Source organism: Poecilia mexicana, unplaced genomic scaffold (genome assembly GCF_051168715.1).
Source record: "Poecilia mexicana isolate PSO_F unplaced genomic scaffold, ASM5116871v1 scaffold_14, whole genome shotgun sequence".
NCBI lineage: Eukaryota > Metazoa > Chordata > Actinopteri > Cyprinodontiformes > Poeciliidae > Poecilia > Poecilia mexicana.
The window spans coordinates 6828238-6842095 of NW_028263383.1; the positions used below are offsets into that span (position 1 = coordinate 6828238).

A 13858-nucleotide genomic window follows, 5' to 3' on the forward strand; every position below is an offset into this window, starting at 1 on the left:
CTCAGCTTGTCCATATGGGAAGCTGCCATTTTTGATCAAGCTATAAGTTGTACTTTTTGGATTAGGCACCTTTTCCCATCCTCTGTAAAACTCCGTAAGATTGTCTCCTGTGGTGCAAGAGTAACAAAGAAATCATCTTAGAATCTGCTTTCTCCAACTTCTATTAATATTCAGTGTTACTTGAGCTTTCCCAGGTGAGAATACAATAAATGCTGCAAACCACACTAAAGCTGAAAAGATAAAACAAGTTGCAGACAATGTCTAAAGAGAAGTTAATAACTTTCATTGTTTGTTAAAAGAAAGTTCTAGAGCCTTCACTGATCCCTCACATTGTATTCCTACTGTTTCTATACTGAATTTATGACAGAAGAGGGCAGAATAAGGTCAGTTAAAAGCTCTGATGAGAGAAAACTCAGTGTTTTTTTATTACAGGATGAGTGATAAGATCTGGCTGTCTGCATGCAAAAACCTTCACTCATTTATTATTTTACAATATTACATCATTTCTGTGAGAGTGAACAGCAAATTAATCACCAGTGCTGTCAGAAGTCCGTTTCCACAAACTGATCTTTCTTTTTCTGACTCGCTGACCTGTGGCTAAAGCAGAGATTTTATCATAGAGGTCAAGACATATCTTCAGATCTCATTTTAAATTGGCTTCCTATATTGAGAGGCCAAAGTGCACACTCAAGAGTGCATGCTGACATTTATAAAGCAGCGGGGACAAAAAAGAACAAAGAAAAGAGCACAAAAAGATCTGTGGAAAGAGCCATTTGGTGGAAAGTGGACTTTATTTTCTAAATCACTGCAATCAATGCCCTGATCCACATGTCAGTGCCCTGTCCTGTCTGGTATTTTCAGACAGATTACATCTTTTTTTGTCAATCCATACAATCACGCCAGTGTATGCATTAGACAAAAATAAAAGCCTATTTTGCAAATATCTGGAGTACTAAGGAGTCTGTAACAAGAAGTCAATTTTAGGCTCTTAAACAGCAGCCCTGAAATGGATAACATCTGCTCCACCCGAGACACACTGTGGCTTTTTGCCATTTCATAAGTAGATTTCTGATGAATTTGCCCTGCAGTGACTTTGATTAAAATAAATTAGAAAATCCATTTGCAATGGCCCTCCTGCTCCTCCCTCCCATCTGGGTCTGCATCCTAATGGCTATAGCGAAAGGCAACATTTGAGTTTTCTGCACTATTCTCTGCAGCTTGTTCTTAACTTGGTGTGCCTGTCCTATTTTCCTGGGCTAAAGAATAGCATATTAATGAAAAACATATCATTTAGACACGTGCCTGTGATGGACAGGAGAGCTGCCCTGGACGCACTGGGAAATCTGGGCGATTAAAAGCAGGATAAACCAGATGTAGAAAATGAGGGTTTCATGTGGAGATTATCAAATGGCTGCACGTTTTCATAGCGCAGCAATTTGTATTCTTTTTTTTTTTTATTACTACATAACTTTTTATGCATTTAATGAAAAATGTTACGGATAGTGATACCGTTTCATGGTGTCTGCATACTAATCACAGCTTTTTAAATGCAAATCCTATTTCCTCAGCACCTCCTGATCAAATCATCATGAATCCAACTTAACTTTGCATATTAAAATAATCCTGGTGGGCTGTCAGTAATTACCTCCATTTAATGGGTGAAGATGCAGAATGCATATCCTTTAAATTCAACAACCAGCCTAAGCACAGCCTGATGGTTAAAACTGAGGAGGAAGAGGGCAGCAGAGAGCCGTGTGTTTACAGAATTCAATTTTATAGTTTTATTTGCTCATAAGATGTTTCCACCGGGTCCACAGCACAAGTTCAGAACACATCAATAATGCAAGTTGTTTTGAATGTTAGGGATAGGAGCTAAAAGAAAGAAATAATGTGAGCAGGCTAATTATCTTCATCAGCAAAGTAACAAGATTCATTAAAATAATCTGATTACATTTATTTAAAAAAAAACAACAAAAAAAACAAAAATAAATCACCTGCTATGCTGCCATATTTACAATGCAGGTTAAACTGAAGTAAAGCATAAAAAAAGATATTCTGCTTATATATTGATTGTTGAATGTGTGAAATAATACAAAAGTTACTCTAAATCTGCCTAGCTTAGAATTATTACTCAGCACTTCAGGTCATTTCTCTAGTCGTTCCTCCAAACCTCAGCTCCTGCTTGATAACATCTCATCTCTTGTGTGTCACCGGCAACTTCAAATATACTTATTCTCATGTGAGTCACTGTCAGTTGTGTGGGCTCAAAAAATAAATATGAAACATGCTGCGGTGTTTCCTGGGTCGTAAGTGTGTTTCTGTGGTGTGAGTCATTATGCCATCGACAGGGAAATGCAGTCTCCTTGTCCTCCCACTCTGTCTCTGGGAATGATGCGGAGCTCCGAGCCGTGCTTCAGAAACACGTTCCCTGCAACAGAGGACGGAGAGCTGTGAGGATCACAGTTCATGTTGGGGATGAAAGGGGTCTTTTTACAGTCACTGAAGCTAACAGGAACAAACCCACCTCACCAGCAGCAAGCATTTTTTAAAACCCTCTCTCTCTCGGCATACGATTTAATACCGAAATATTAAGCACAAAATCCAAACTACTTGAGAATTACGGGTTTGTATACAAAGATATAGACAAGTTGGATTCAAAAGTTTCAACATAACACACAGGCCCTGTAAAAAATATTCATAATTTTCTTTTATGTGATAAAACAGAGCTAATTTGTGTGAAGTGGAAACATTTTTTGAATAAAAATGCACAATGTACACAAGCATTCATTCTCCATTCAGTCAGTGGTTTTTAGGAGACAACATTCACTGCAAATCTTTTGGGGTATGCACATTTAAAGAACAAGATTTTAGCTCATTATTCTATGCAAAATAGCTCAAGCTGGAGTTCTTTCCCTCCAGACTTTATTGGAGGGGAAGAACTTTTGAAAGAAATTCACAACTTGATTTAGGTCTGAATGATCAATGGATCATTCCAACACTTAGATATGCTTCAGCCTAAACCATTCCATCACAACTCCCCATGTATGTTTAGTTGCTGTCCTACTTGAAGGTAAACCTCCAGTCAACTCTCAGGTTTTTTTTTTTCAGAATTACCCCAACTTCTTTGGCCTTGCTGACAAACAAAGCAGCCCCCCTTCATGATGCTGCCATCACAACGTCTCACTTGATTTTAGATTGTCTTTTATAGCATTGACTTACAACAAGTGTTTTGTTAAAACACATAATTTAATTCACACATATAAGTAGGCAGTCAATTTAATCCAATCACAAAAACAGATTGAAAGTCAGCTATATAAAAATCCAACTATATCCTAATTATGACAATCCAGTGAGTTCAGTCTATTATTCAAACAGGTGAAGAGGTTTATTGTCAACAAAAACTCTGAACACTGGGATTTTAACTCTGCAGCCGTTCCTAATACTGGGTATAAATGTGGCAACAGGAAAGAGGGGAACTTCCTTCTAATGGGAATAATCTTGCAGCTGAACCTGACTCAGAGTGAGCAGCCATCTGGCAGCAACAACTGGGGCTTTAAAACAGACCACACACACAAAGCACAGAAGCAGTAGCTCAGGACTACTTTCCATGTTAAAGAAAGTTTAGTTGGTGGCAACAGTAGCTCATTTGAGTACCTCATCTAGGAGAAAAGCACCACTAAACAAATAAACCCAAATAAACCAAGTGTTAGACTCTAGACATCTGAGTCATTGTAGAAATGCTAGGCTGGTAATTTGGCCTAGCATTCTGCCACATGTTTGCTGGATTCTCCACATGTAGGAAGCTTTCTTCTTCTCCGTCTTTTATAAAGGTCAGGTCGACGGAGTCTCCCACGTGCCTTGTGGATCCTTGCAGCTGTCATCGTGAGCCTCCTGCCTAAACTTTTCCACAACATCATCCCAACCTGTTTGATGTGGCTTCTTTGGTGCCGTTTGCTCACTAATGTTCATTTAAAAAGACATCCTGTTCTTCCAAAAGAACATCAGTGAGCAAAAAGCAAAAACTGTCTCTTAAAAGAACATGCTGTTCTTTTTAAAAGAACATTAGTGAACAAACAGTGACGCCTTCACAGAGCAGCTGCATTTATACTGAAACTAAATGACACACATGGAGTCTATTTACTTATGAAGGTTTGTAGGCATTTGTTTGAACTGGGTATTATCAAGAGATATCACATAAAAGATGGAAGCTGGGTAAATATAAATGCCTCACTTCAAAATTAGATTTGTGTACATTTAAAAAAAAAAAATCCCTGTGGATAAATGTCCATTTACTTTCCAATTTTGAACTACACTCTTCACATAAAATCCAATTAAAATGCATTAAAGTTGATTGTAAATTGGTGAAATATGAAAAAATTTGAGTGATTTCACCAAGCGCTGTACACCACAAATTGCAACATTGATTTCTGTTTTATTATTATTATTATTATTATTATTTAACAAGACAATATTAAAACTACTCATGGAAATGCAGAGGTTTAGCATGGTCAGAGTACCCACATGGTCCAGCTCTAATGTTCTGAGACCTTTTGTTACGCCTCAGAGAAGCAGCCTAGTGCAGCTATGCCAGGCTGACATGAGAGAAGTGTGTGAGAAACCCGAGACTAAAATTACATTCGATCAATTTCAGCTGTGTACTCAGTTGTGTGAACGTGAAGAAACGCGGCTGCAGTGGGTGAAAAAAAGTCAATGTGACAAAGGTGTCTGAACCGAGGCTATTCTTGGCCGCACACAAAGCAGTGTAGTGTGGATAAAAAAGCCGTTGTGAAAGCCCAACACGACCTACCTCTATATATCTTTATTCTTTTTTTGTTCCTATCAGAACAGACTCCACTTTGCCTGAAGCAGGTTGAAGCAGGCATTATCTCACCCTGCATTATGCAGAAAACCCAGTCATCTGTAACTACTGTTTGATGAGGTTGATGACTTGAATGAAGAGAAAGTTGAACCTCTGGGAAACACCAACGAGGCTGAGACATGGAGCACGTGATTCAGTTGGGGATAACAACAATATAAGTCACTCAGTTTGGGAGCGACTTTAACCCAAACTGACTGTTACCTCCACTCCTCTTGCAGAGAGGCATCAATGTAAGTTGCATTTAAATTCTGAGTCAGTGTGCCTTTTCTTTATACTCGTGAGTCACTGTACATAACCTCCTACTTTTTGGAGCACGAACTGCAAGTAACGCTCACATAAAGGTCTTATCTTTTAAGCATGCATAATTTAAAAGGCTTAAGCTTATTTTACTGAATTATGAGATAGTATGCATCACTTTTATTAGACTTTTTAAACGGTTTGGGGATGTGAAATTAACTACTTGCTGCTGTTTCGAAAGAGGAGTCTAAAGCAAGCTCTTCGGGATGAACCATATTTTCAGTGGAAGACATATTGAGACTATCTGTAAAGCTGTTAGATGAACAACCGAGGTCTCCCATTGTATTGATGGATCTCTGGGGGGAATACGTCACCTTCAGAGCAGCAAGACAGCACACATATAACTGATTTTTTGACTTGTGTCTTTATGAACTTTGATTCTTAGATTTGACTTTCAACATTTTTGCCTTTAGAAATATTCTCTGACAGAGTTTGGTGCAAAGTAGTGAGATGTAAGCAAAGATCAGACTGGGTCTGAATGAATACATTCTGACTGTGTGTGTACTCAATGATCCTGAAAGGCAAACGACGAAGCATGTTTTGTGTGACTCACTGGCAGGAACTTGTCAACAACACATTTGCGATGCGAGAGTATTTTAAAGTGGATCTGCACAGTACCTATCAGCAGCAAGTATAACTACAGCCCACAGCATTAGAAGGTTCTCCTCTGCTTGTAGAGAAAAACAAAAAAAACAAATGTATGATAAAACGTCATTCTGGCCTTCCACTGTACGCGCCCTTTATTATGTTAATTACTCAACATAATAAAAAGCAGCAGCAGTGAGAATCTCTCTGTAATGAAACTTTCTATAAAACTAGCTCGGAGGGATTTCAGACTAAGTGGCAATGGAATCTTAAGGAAACTTTTGATAAATATTTTTATTTGTTTTATTCAACTATTAATTAAAGTCTTTGTGAAAAACAAACCTCAAAAAACGTCCTCACCATCATTAGGAATTGGAAAAAAATATTAAAAGAAACCCCCAGAACTGATTGGGCTTCCAAAAACAAAAGAAAAGCTCGAATTTCCAAATAGGATTTTTGTTAACAGCACAAAAACAAATATCTAAATGTGCTATGTGTTTTAATGAGCGGAGAAAACAAAAGCGGAAAAAACAACATCATAGCTCACCTGCAGTCTGGGCAGGGTTGATTCCTATTCCATCTGGAAAGAAACACATAATGTGAACAATGACAGTTATCATGCAAATAAGCTGCAACAGAATGACAAAGCAACCCAAAAACAGGCAATTCTATCTTGACTAATAAAGACCAAAACATCCATTCTGATCAAAGTAAATCTGATCTTTGATACATCAGTCATAGTGAAGCCATTTAAATGCAAATTTCATCTTATTACTATTTGGAAAGACAAAATAGGCAGAAATGCACCAATTTCATATTGTCATTTAGATTTCTGATGAGCAAATCCTAATTATGGCTGCATACAATTGTTCTCTACAAAATATACCGACAATAAACATTTCCCTCCCAACGCATATAAATTGGGTGAAAGACTTTTCTCCCTTTCACCTTACCATTTGTTATAATGGCACTGGTTGCTGATGGAACTTTGAACTGTAAAAAGGGGGAAAAAAAAGATTAATGTAATCACACCATTCTCAGCAGTGAAATTCTCAACAGAAGTCTTTTTCAATATGTCAGCAGCAGAAAATTGTAATTGCTAAGCAATTTGAAACGTGCACAAAAATAGATTACTTGACCTAAAGACTTAATGCAAACAAAAAACACACATTTGGGAAAACAAGAACAACTTCTGCACAATGAAACTCTCAGTCAGGAACACTTTGGGGAAAACAAAACAAAACAAACAAAAAAAATAAATAAACATGCTGTAGCAATGTCCCGACAAGCAAAGTTTGTGAAACATGAAAAAAAAAAAGAAAATGTGTTTTCAGAAATTCCTTCGCAAAATCTTGTACTTGTCAAAGACGAAAATTGCGCTAACACACTTGGTGTGAGAAGCTGAGGGGGGGAAAAAAAAAGAACCCGGGCTTGATTTCTGGGAGAAAAATCAGCCAGCCTGGTCACAATAAAGGCCATACTTCAGTGCTCAGCGGAAAGAGGATGAGAGCTGGTGGGATTTGCAGAGGGGAGGTGGGAAGGAGCAGTCTGGCACCAGAAAGATAAGGTTGGCCAAGAACTGTCCACCACGCAATAGAAAGGAGAGTAAATGTGAAATGCAGGTAAGGTCAAGCTCAGCTATTTAGTCTTTGTTTCAGTTTGCTAACGTCACCATAAATGAAAACGTCAAATCTACAACCGTTTTTGTGATTTCATGTCTGTCTAAATCAATATTTCAGAAAGGGTTTTACCAAGAGACACAACATCTAAATGAGCACAACTGAAATTGTGAGACAAATTCTGGGTAAAGCCTTCAACAGTGATGAAAAACAATTTAATTTAAAACAAATTTCTTTTATCCCATCACTTTCCCTCTCTGGGGCTGTGTGTGTTGTGGTGTAAAGAAAACATCCACGGCAAAAACAAAACTCCATCAGTATGCTGGTTCATAAATGAACTAAATTAACACCCTGCCAGCGCCCTGGAAAAGCAGCACATCAGTAGCTTCATCTCTCTCTGGGCCGTAGGACTCTTGTTGGTTTATAAAAACACATAATGGAAGAATGTAAGTGATTTCTTTTTTTCCAAGATCTGGATTGCTTAAAGCTGACTCAAGATAAAAAGTTGCATCATTCAGTCATCTACTAAGTACTTAATGGTTCATCTTTTCTAAACAGTTTCCAACCACATCATCATTAAATGTTTATTTGATTATTTGTTTTTAGGTAGGGAGAACTGTATCAGCTAGATCCCCCCCCCACCCCGATGTCCGCTGTTGCTGTTTTTCTTCCAAAAAACAGCAAAATGACAAAATGACAATGCTCTCCAATACTGCCAAACGACGCCAACGAGAGAAACTTTCCTGCAACTTTTAGATGCATCGTTGCTCTGAAACATCTGAATCAAATAAATTCAATCAATTAGCATGCCATCCAGCTCTACAGAGGCCTAGCAATGAGTCATTTATTTGATTGAGATGAGGGACGCAATGACAGGTTAAATGTTAGTAGCTGTAGGACTGGCCTGGGTACCCATGGTTTTAGACCATAATTTTAGTCATGTTAAATCATCGCAGATGTGTCATTTTGGACACGGTTGCCATCACCCAAATACAAGAAGGCAAAGGCAGGTGTCCAGGTGTTGTACATCAGGGTTTAAACTCAAACATTTTAACATTATTTTATCATAATGCATCGTTCGTTAAATATCCAAAGATTTAAGATTTTTTCTTTTTTTTTTTTGAAGTTCAGAACCCTGCTGGTGAGAAAACATTTAGACAGAATGCAAGTTTACCTCTTCAGCTGCAAACTTTAAAACCGCTGTGAAAGGTGTGCTTTCTGGGACACTTAATCTGAAAGCAATAAAACAAAGGAAAGGAAATAAAAAATGATCAAAACAGAACTTTGATGCTTTTTATCTAAAAGTAACAGCTGTCAGAGAACTCTGGAGGACACAGCAGAACAAACACAGACATTTTAAAGTTTGTTTGAATTAAATTGAGATAGCCAAGTGAGATAATATAAAGAGAGCAGATGTCATGTTGGACAAAATCAATTAGCAGTCAGTGCAGCAGCAAGAAGCAGAGAGCAGAGTGAAGCACCTACTAAAGCACCACTTTGAGGAAAATATGGACAAGTCTGTTATTAAGGACTAATAATGATTAAACAGAGGACAACCTTTGAAAATCTCATCCTGAGTTCTTTTGTAGACTTAATTTGCCATTTCATTATCATATTCTCTTTATCTATGCAAACAGCCACAGTCAGACCTCATCTGGCTGTTAAATAGCTTCCTTTCAAAATTCAGAATACTCTGCTTGGCCCAATTGTCTTACCAACTTACAGCTTACTGTTCTCCACTTGGAGCCACTTTCAAAAGCTAAGCAGAGCTTAATTTGTAAAAGCAGGTTAAGGAATTATTTAGTTTGACTTAATGCTGTTCTACATTGACCCATCATAAACAAGCAACCATGCACCCCTTTATATGAATAACTTTGACCTGTAAGGATGCAGCAAGAAATGTTGCAACAGAAAAAAAACAACATCATGCGAGCTCATCCGAGGCAGGGTGTGGGAAACACCGTTTGGGGTTTAGTTGCATCAGGGAGAGGAAAGCTGTTAATTATTTGTAAAGTTTGCGTCATGTCAAACAAAGCTTACAGATTACACAAGTTATTCTGAACCGATATACAAATCCATGTTTAAACGTCTGAGTAGAGGAGAAACTGAAAACTGATGTGGAGCTACATTTCTGGTGTCAAGCAACTGACAGAAACCTTCAAACTTTCAAGAGGAGTTTCCTGTAAACAATATATTACACAAACTTGTATGGGAAAAAAAATGCTTATTCAATTTTCAAGTGGCTGGTGCCCACTTGGACTTTAATTTCCCTCCCTTGTCTTGTTTTATTAAAGATGAAATATATTTAGCCACAACATCTAATCATATTTGTGTCTAGATTAGAGCAGGGTCAACATAACTTTCAGTAAATTAAACCAAAGACTTTGGATTTAAAAAAACAAAAAAAACAAAACAATTTTAATTTAAAACGTGATGTTCAAATGTACTTAAGCAATTCACCTACATCAGGGTCTTATTGCCCACATCTATCGGGTTTGTAGTTTCTTATTTGAGTTAAAAATTAAAGACCAAACAAACCTCACCGTCATGCTTCCAAGGGTGTACAAAATCTAACCATATCGAAGACTCAAAGCTTAAATTTAGGATAATTAAATATATAAAACAAACAACAGTTTTCGTAAAATACCAAGTTAGAAGACATGAATATAGAATTCTCTGCAGAACCTTTTTGACAACCTTCAGAAAACTACTCGCACTATTAGTCAAGTCAAAGGATTACGAAATAATCCAACGCTTGGAAGCAAACTACAAGCGACTCCTGATATAACTTTCGTATAAGTGTTTATTTTTATTTATTTTAGTTTTATTTTTTTATGGCCGTACTCAACAGCTGTTACGCTGTTTCGTAAACTAGCTTATTGACAAGATAGTATTACTTCCACTGCAGAATGTAACGCCAAATTATTTAGAGCAAAGAGGGTGGAGGGGGGTGAGAATCACAATAAACCACAGCTATGAGTGCTGAGCTGTCAGAGAACTCACACTTTGTATGGCAGCCGGGGGTCCGACGTCAGGGTGATTTTAAACGTTACTTTGGACCTAATAAGGAGAATAAGAAGAGCGCTATTAAATATACGGACCGGACACCGACAACAATCTCTGTTCTCTGAAAATATCAAACAAGAAAGAGATTACACTCACATCTTTTAGGTGAGGCGGCTCCGTTGCAGTCTATTTATCCAGACCCGGAAGTCAGAAGGACCCGTACGTACACGTCATCAGTGTGACACTGACACATATTCATCGTTGTTTTCTGGAGTCACTAAGGTAAAAACATGTTTCTGGCATTATAATATTTTACTGCAAAGCACTTAAAATGTAATCAAATTTAAAGTTTTTTTTTTTCCCCTCCTCCCCTAACTTACAGGCATTTACAGCAGACTACTAACTTTTACCGTAAAAAGCAACAACAGTGCGCAGAAAATTATGTGCACTTTTCTCTTTGCTGAACTTCATGTTTTTATTTTTTCCGATCTCCTATTTTAGGAGAAAATATTACCACGTTATTTTGTGTTGCTGAAAAAAAAAAACATAATTGCAGATCAGAATGTCATATTGCAAGTCAAATGTAAAAATACCCTTGGAACTGTTGTATACCTTCATATCATCTTGAAACATATATTTTACCCTTTAGCGTTCATTTAAACACCATTTCTACAACCCATCTGAAAATTTAATCAATTCCAGATATTTTTCTATTTTTACCTGTCCAATCATGAAATATTTTATTTTGTATTTCATACGTTCCCAAAAGATTTTTCAATAGAAAAAAAAAAAAAAAAAAAAAAAATCTTCCTCTACCATTTAGAGATATAAGCATGACGTTCTGTCTCTAAGTGAGAAACATCTGCAAGGACAAGCAAGACAGTCTGGAATCTAAGATGGTTGCCCGTGGAACCCATTTCAGCAGTGATAATATAAAACTGAAATGCTTAAAGAGCTGGTGAGTGAGCACTACATTGCCTTGTCAGATTAACTTTGTAAAACATTAACAAAATCGGGAAAAAAAAATCAGCTTACTTTCTAAAAGTTTATAAAAGCCCTTCTAAATCGGTTTCTGAAGTAGATAGGAAGAGGGGCTGAAGTACTGCAAGCCTTGTAATGACAGCTTACCAAGAGAATAGGAGAAGACTCTTGGTGATGACTCAGATAAAGCGCAACCACTCAGGCACAACCTTTGGGATTTCAGCAGTGAGGCATTGCCAGAAAAATAGAGTAAACCGAATAAAAAGATGTGGATTGGAAAAAAGAATAAAATTGACAATGTTTGCTGTAACACATGCAAGCATGTAGTTTGACATTTTTATAGTACTAAACAGTATACACACTGTAAAGAGTGACAACAGTGTGCAGACAGAGAAACTATTATAGACATTGACATATTTAAACAAGAAAAGGACAGAAATAGACGCAGTGGTAATAAAGCAGTCACACTGAAGCTACTGGCTTGATCTTACTCTTTTTGATCGTAAAGAAAACCACATCGTAAGAAGTCCGTTCTGCACAGAAATACACTTTTTTTCCTACATGCAAAGTCCTAATCTACAATTCTGGCAGAAGAATTGCTTGCTTTAAAGGTTGTGACAATTTGCTCATCATCTGGTTTAGGACAGACTGAGGATGTGTTCAAAGTGGGGAGACAGAGCTTTGAGTACATTGTTCAGCAAGCACAGAAAAAGCTCATTAACATATCCAAAGCAAGTCCTTTGGGGAGAAAGACAAAATGCCAATGCCAATTATGCTTCCAGCATAACACTGCCATCACTGTTAATAGTCCTGCCTGTGTTTGTGAGAATATCCAACATTAGCACAGTATGCAGTGCATACAACCTACACTCTACCTTATAGAACAGAGTCTTCTACATGCAGCATATGTAAAAAGCATTGGTGTGCATTACATTACATTACATTGCATTGCATTGCAATGCATTACATTACATTACAAGCATTGCATTACATCCTTCTGAGCTTGGTTAGCTAACTTTTTATCAAACATAGACAGGTGTACTGTGATATTACCTATTAGTGTGTGCACTTGTTTTCAACTTCTTTGTGATGTTGTAAGAGAGGCTCTCAGTGGAGGCAGTACAGTGCACTGGAAGCTGTGTTCTGCACTTTGAACAGATCCTCAGTCATCCTCAAAGAAGATGAGAGAAACTGTCAAAAATGTTAAACTAGCTGTTTCCTCATTACTGCAGCCCTAGTTGAAGACACTGCAAGAAAATATGCAGATCTTAATACTTGTATTTTTCATGAAAAAACAAAAATGAAAAACACTTTCAAAGAAAAAAAAAATGTTTTTTTGTTTGTTTTTTTGTATAGTTAAATAATGAGTTCTGAATAAAATGGACTTTGATCGAGAATCTTTTGGAAGCCGTGAGTTTTGTGGAAAAACAGAAAAGGTTCTGACGAAACCTTACATGGAATGAAATTTGTAAAAAAAATCTCTCTTGGCATCTTCAATTTGTAAAAATCCAGATTAGTGGGTCCCAGAAAATAAAAGCTAGTCTGAGACGTGAGCAAACTTGTATTGCCTTAAAGAAAATCCAATCACAAAACATCAAAACGGTTTATGCAATCACTACAATAACAAATCTTTGACAATCTTATTATTATCTTATGAAAGCAAATTGAATTTTGCATAATTTGTTTTGATAGTTAGACCACCTTTCTTCTTTTGTAGACAACAACATGCAATGATGCGCAATGACTACCTGATACTGAATGTTTAAGATGTCTTGGTAGGAAAACCTTCTTATTGCTTTTGCCCATTCAGTAGAAAAAATGATCTATTGCGTATTAGTTATCTGTTTTTGCAGATGTCACTTTCTGTGTTATTCTGGTAGTCTAGCTTCCCTTGTGCATTGTGTTCCATTAACTTCCTTTTCTCTGCTCTTTTTGTCCTGTGTTTGAAGTCAGTCACCCTCTTTTTTCTCATGCTCTGTTGATTTCCTTTCCCAGTGTGTTTCAATTCAGTACCTACTGGTCAAGTTAATAAATATTTTCAACCCATTTGTCTCTTTAGCTCCATGCTGTTGCTCTACTATTCTACATCTATGAATACATCCTAACTCATTTCAGTTTAATCATCAGTTTCTTAATAAAATTAACAGCTCAATAATTTTTTTTGTGCTTCGGTTATGCTTTGTCAAATTTTTCTTATTTCTACTGTCATTGCTCCTGTTCTTGCCCTATAAATTCTTCATGTATGTTGGATTTATTTGCATTCTGAGTTGCTCATCTTTGAACTTTACTAAATAATTTCCTTGATATTTTACAATGGCTGTTGATGGCCTGATAGCTGCATTTGGTTCCTCAGCACAAAACATGACAGGAAAATGCTAAGTGTTTCTGTTCAGAGCTGCATCCTGATAACAAAACCGATTAAGTCATCTGCTCAGAGTTCTTACTTTCAAATTAATTTGAAAATATTGGTGGCAACTTGTAAAGATATCCT

At 37.0% G+C, this 13858-nt stretch overlaps 1 protein-coding gene across 1 annotated transcript; it reads right to left on the minus strand.

The window, feature by feature from the left end:
• Positions 1–772: 772 nt before the first annotated feature.
• Positions 773–10649, minus strand: ufm1 (ubiquitin-fold modifier 1). Its single transcript, XM_014983892.2, has 6 exons — positions 10543–10649; positions 10384–10440; positions 8555–8612; positions 6715–6754; positions 6309–6341; positions 773–2428 (listed from the first exon to the last, which is right to left on the minus strand). Coding segments are annotated over exons 1-6 (285 nt in total). The 5' UTR covers positions 10545–10649; the 3' UTR covers positions 773–2333.
• Between the last annotated feature and the right edge of the window lie 3209 nt (positions 10650–13858).

What these genes read in the sequence shown, in the direction of transcription:
- ufm1 (XM_014983892.2), bottom strand. An exon ending in CCCCGGCTGCCATACAAAGT is followed by an intron (nt 8,613 to 10,383) that starts GTGAGTTCTCTG and finishes TATTGCTTTCAG; the next exon opens with ATTAAGTGTCCCAGAAAGCA. An exon ending in CAGTGCCATTATAACAAATG is followed by an intron (nt 6,342 to 6,714) that starts GTAAGGTGAAAG and finishes GTTTCTTTCCAG; the next exon opens with ATGGAATAGGAATCAACCCT.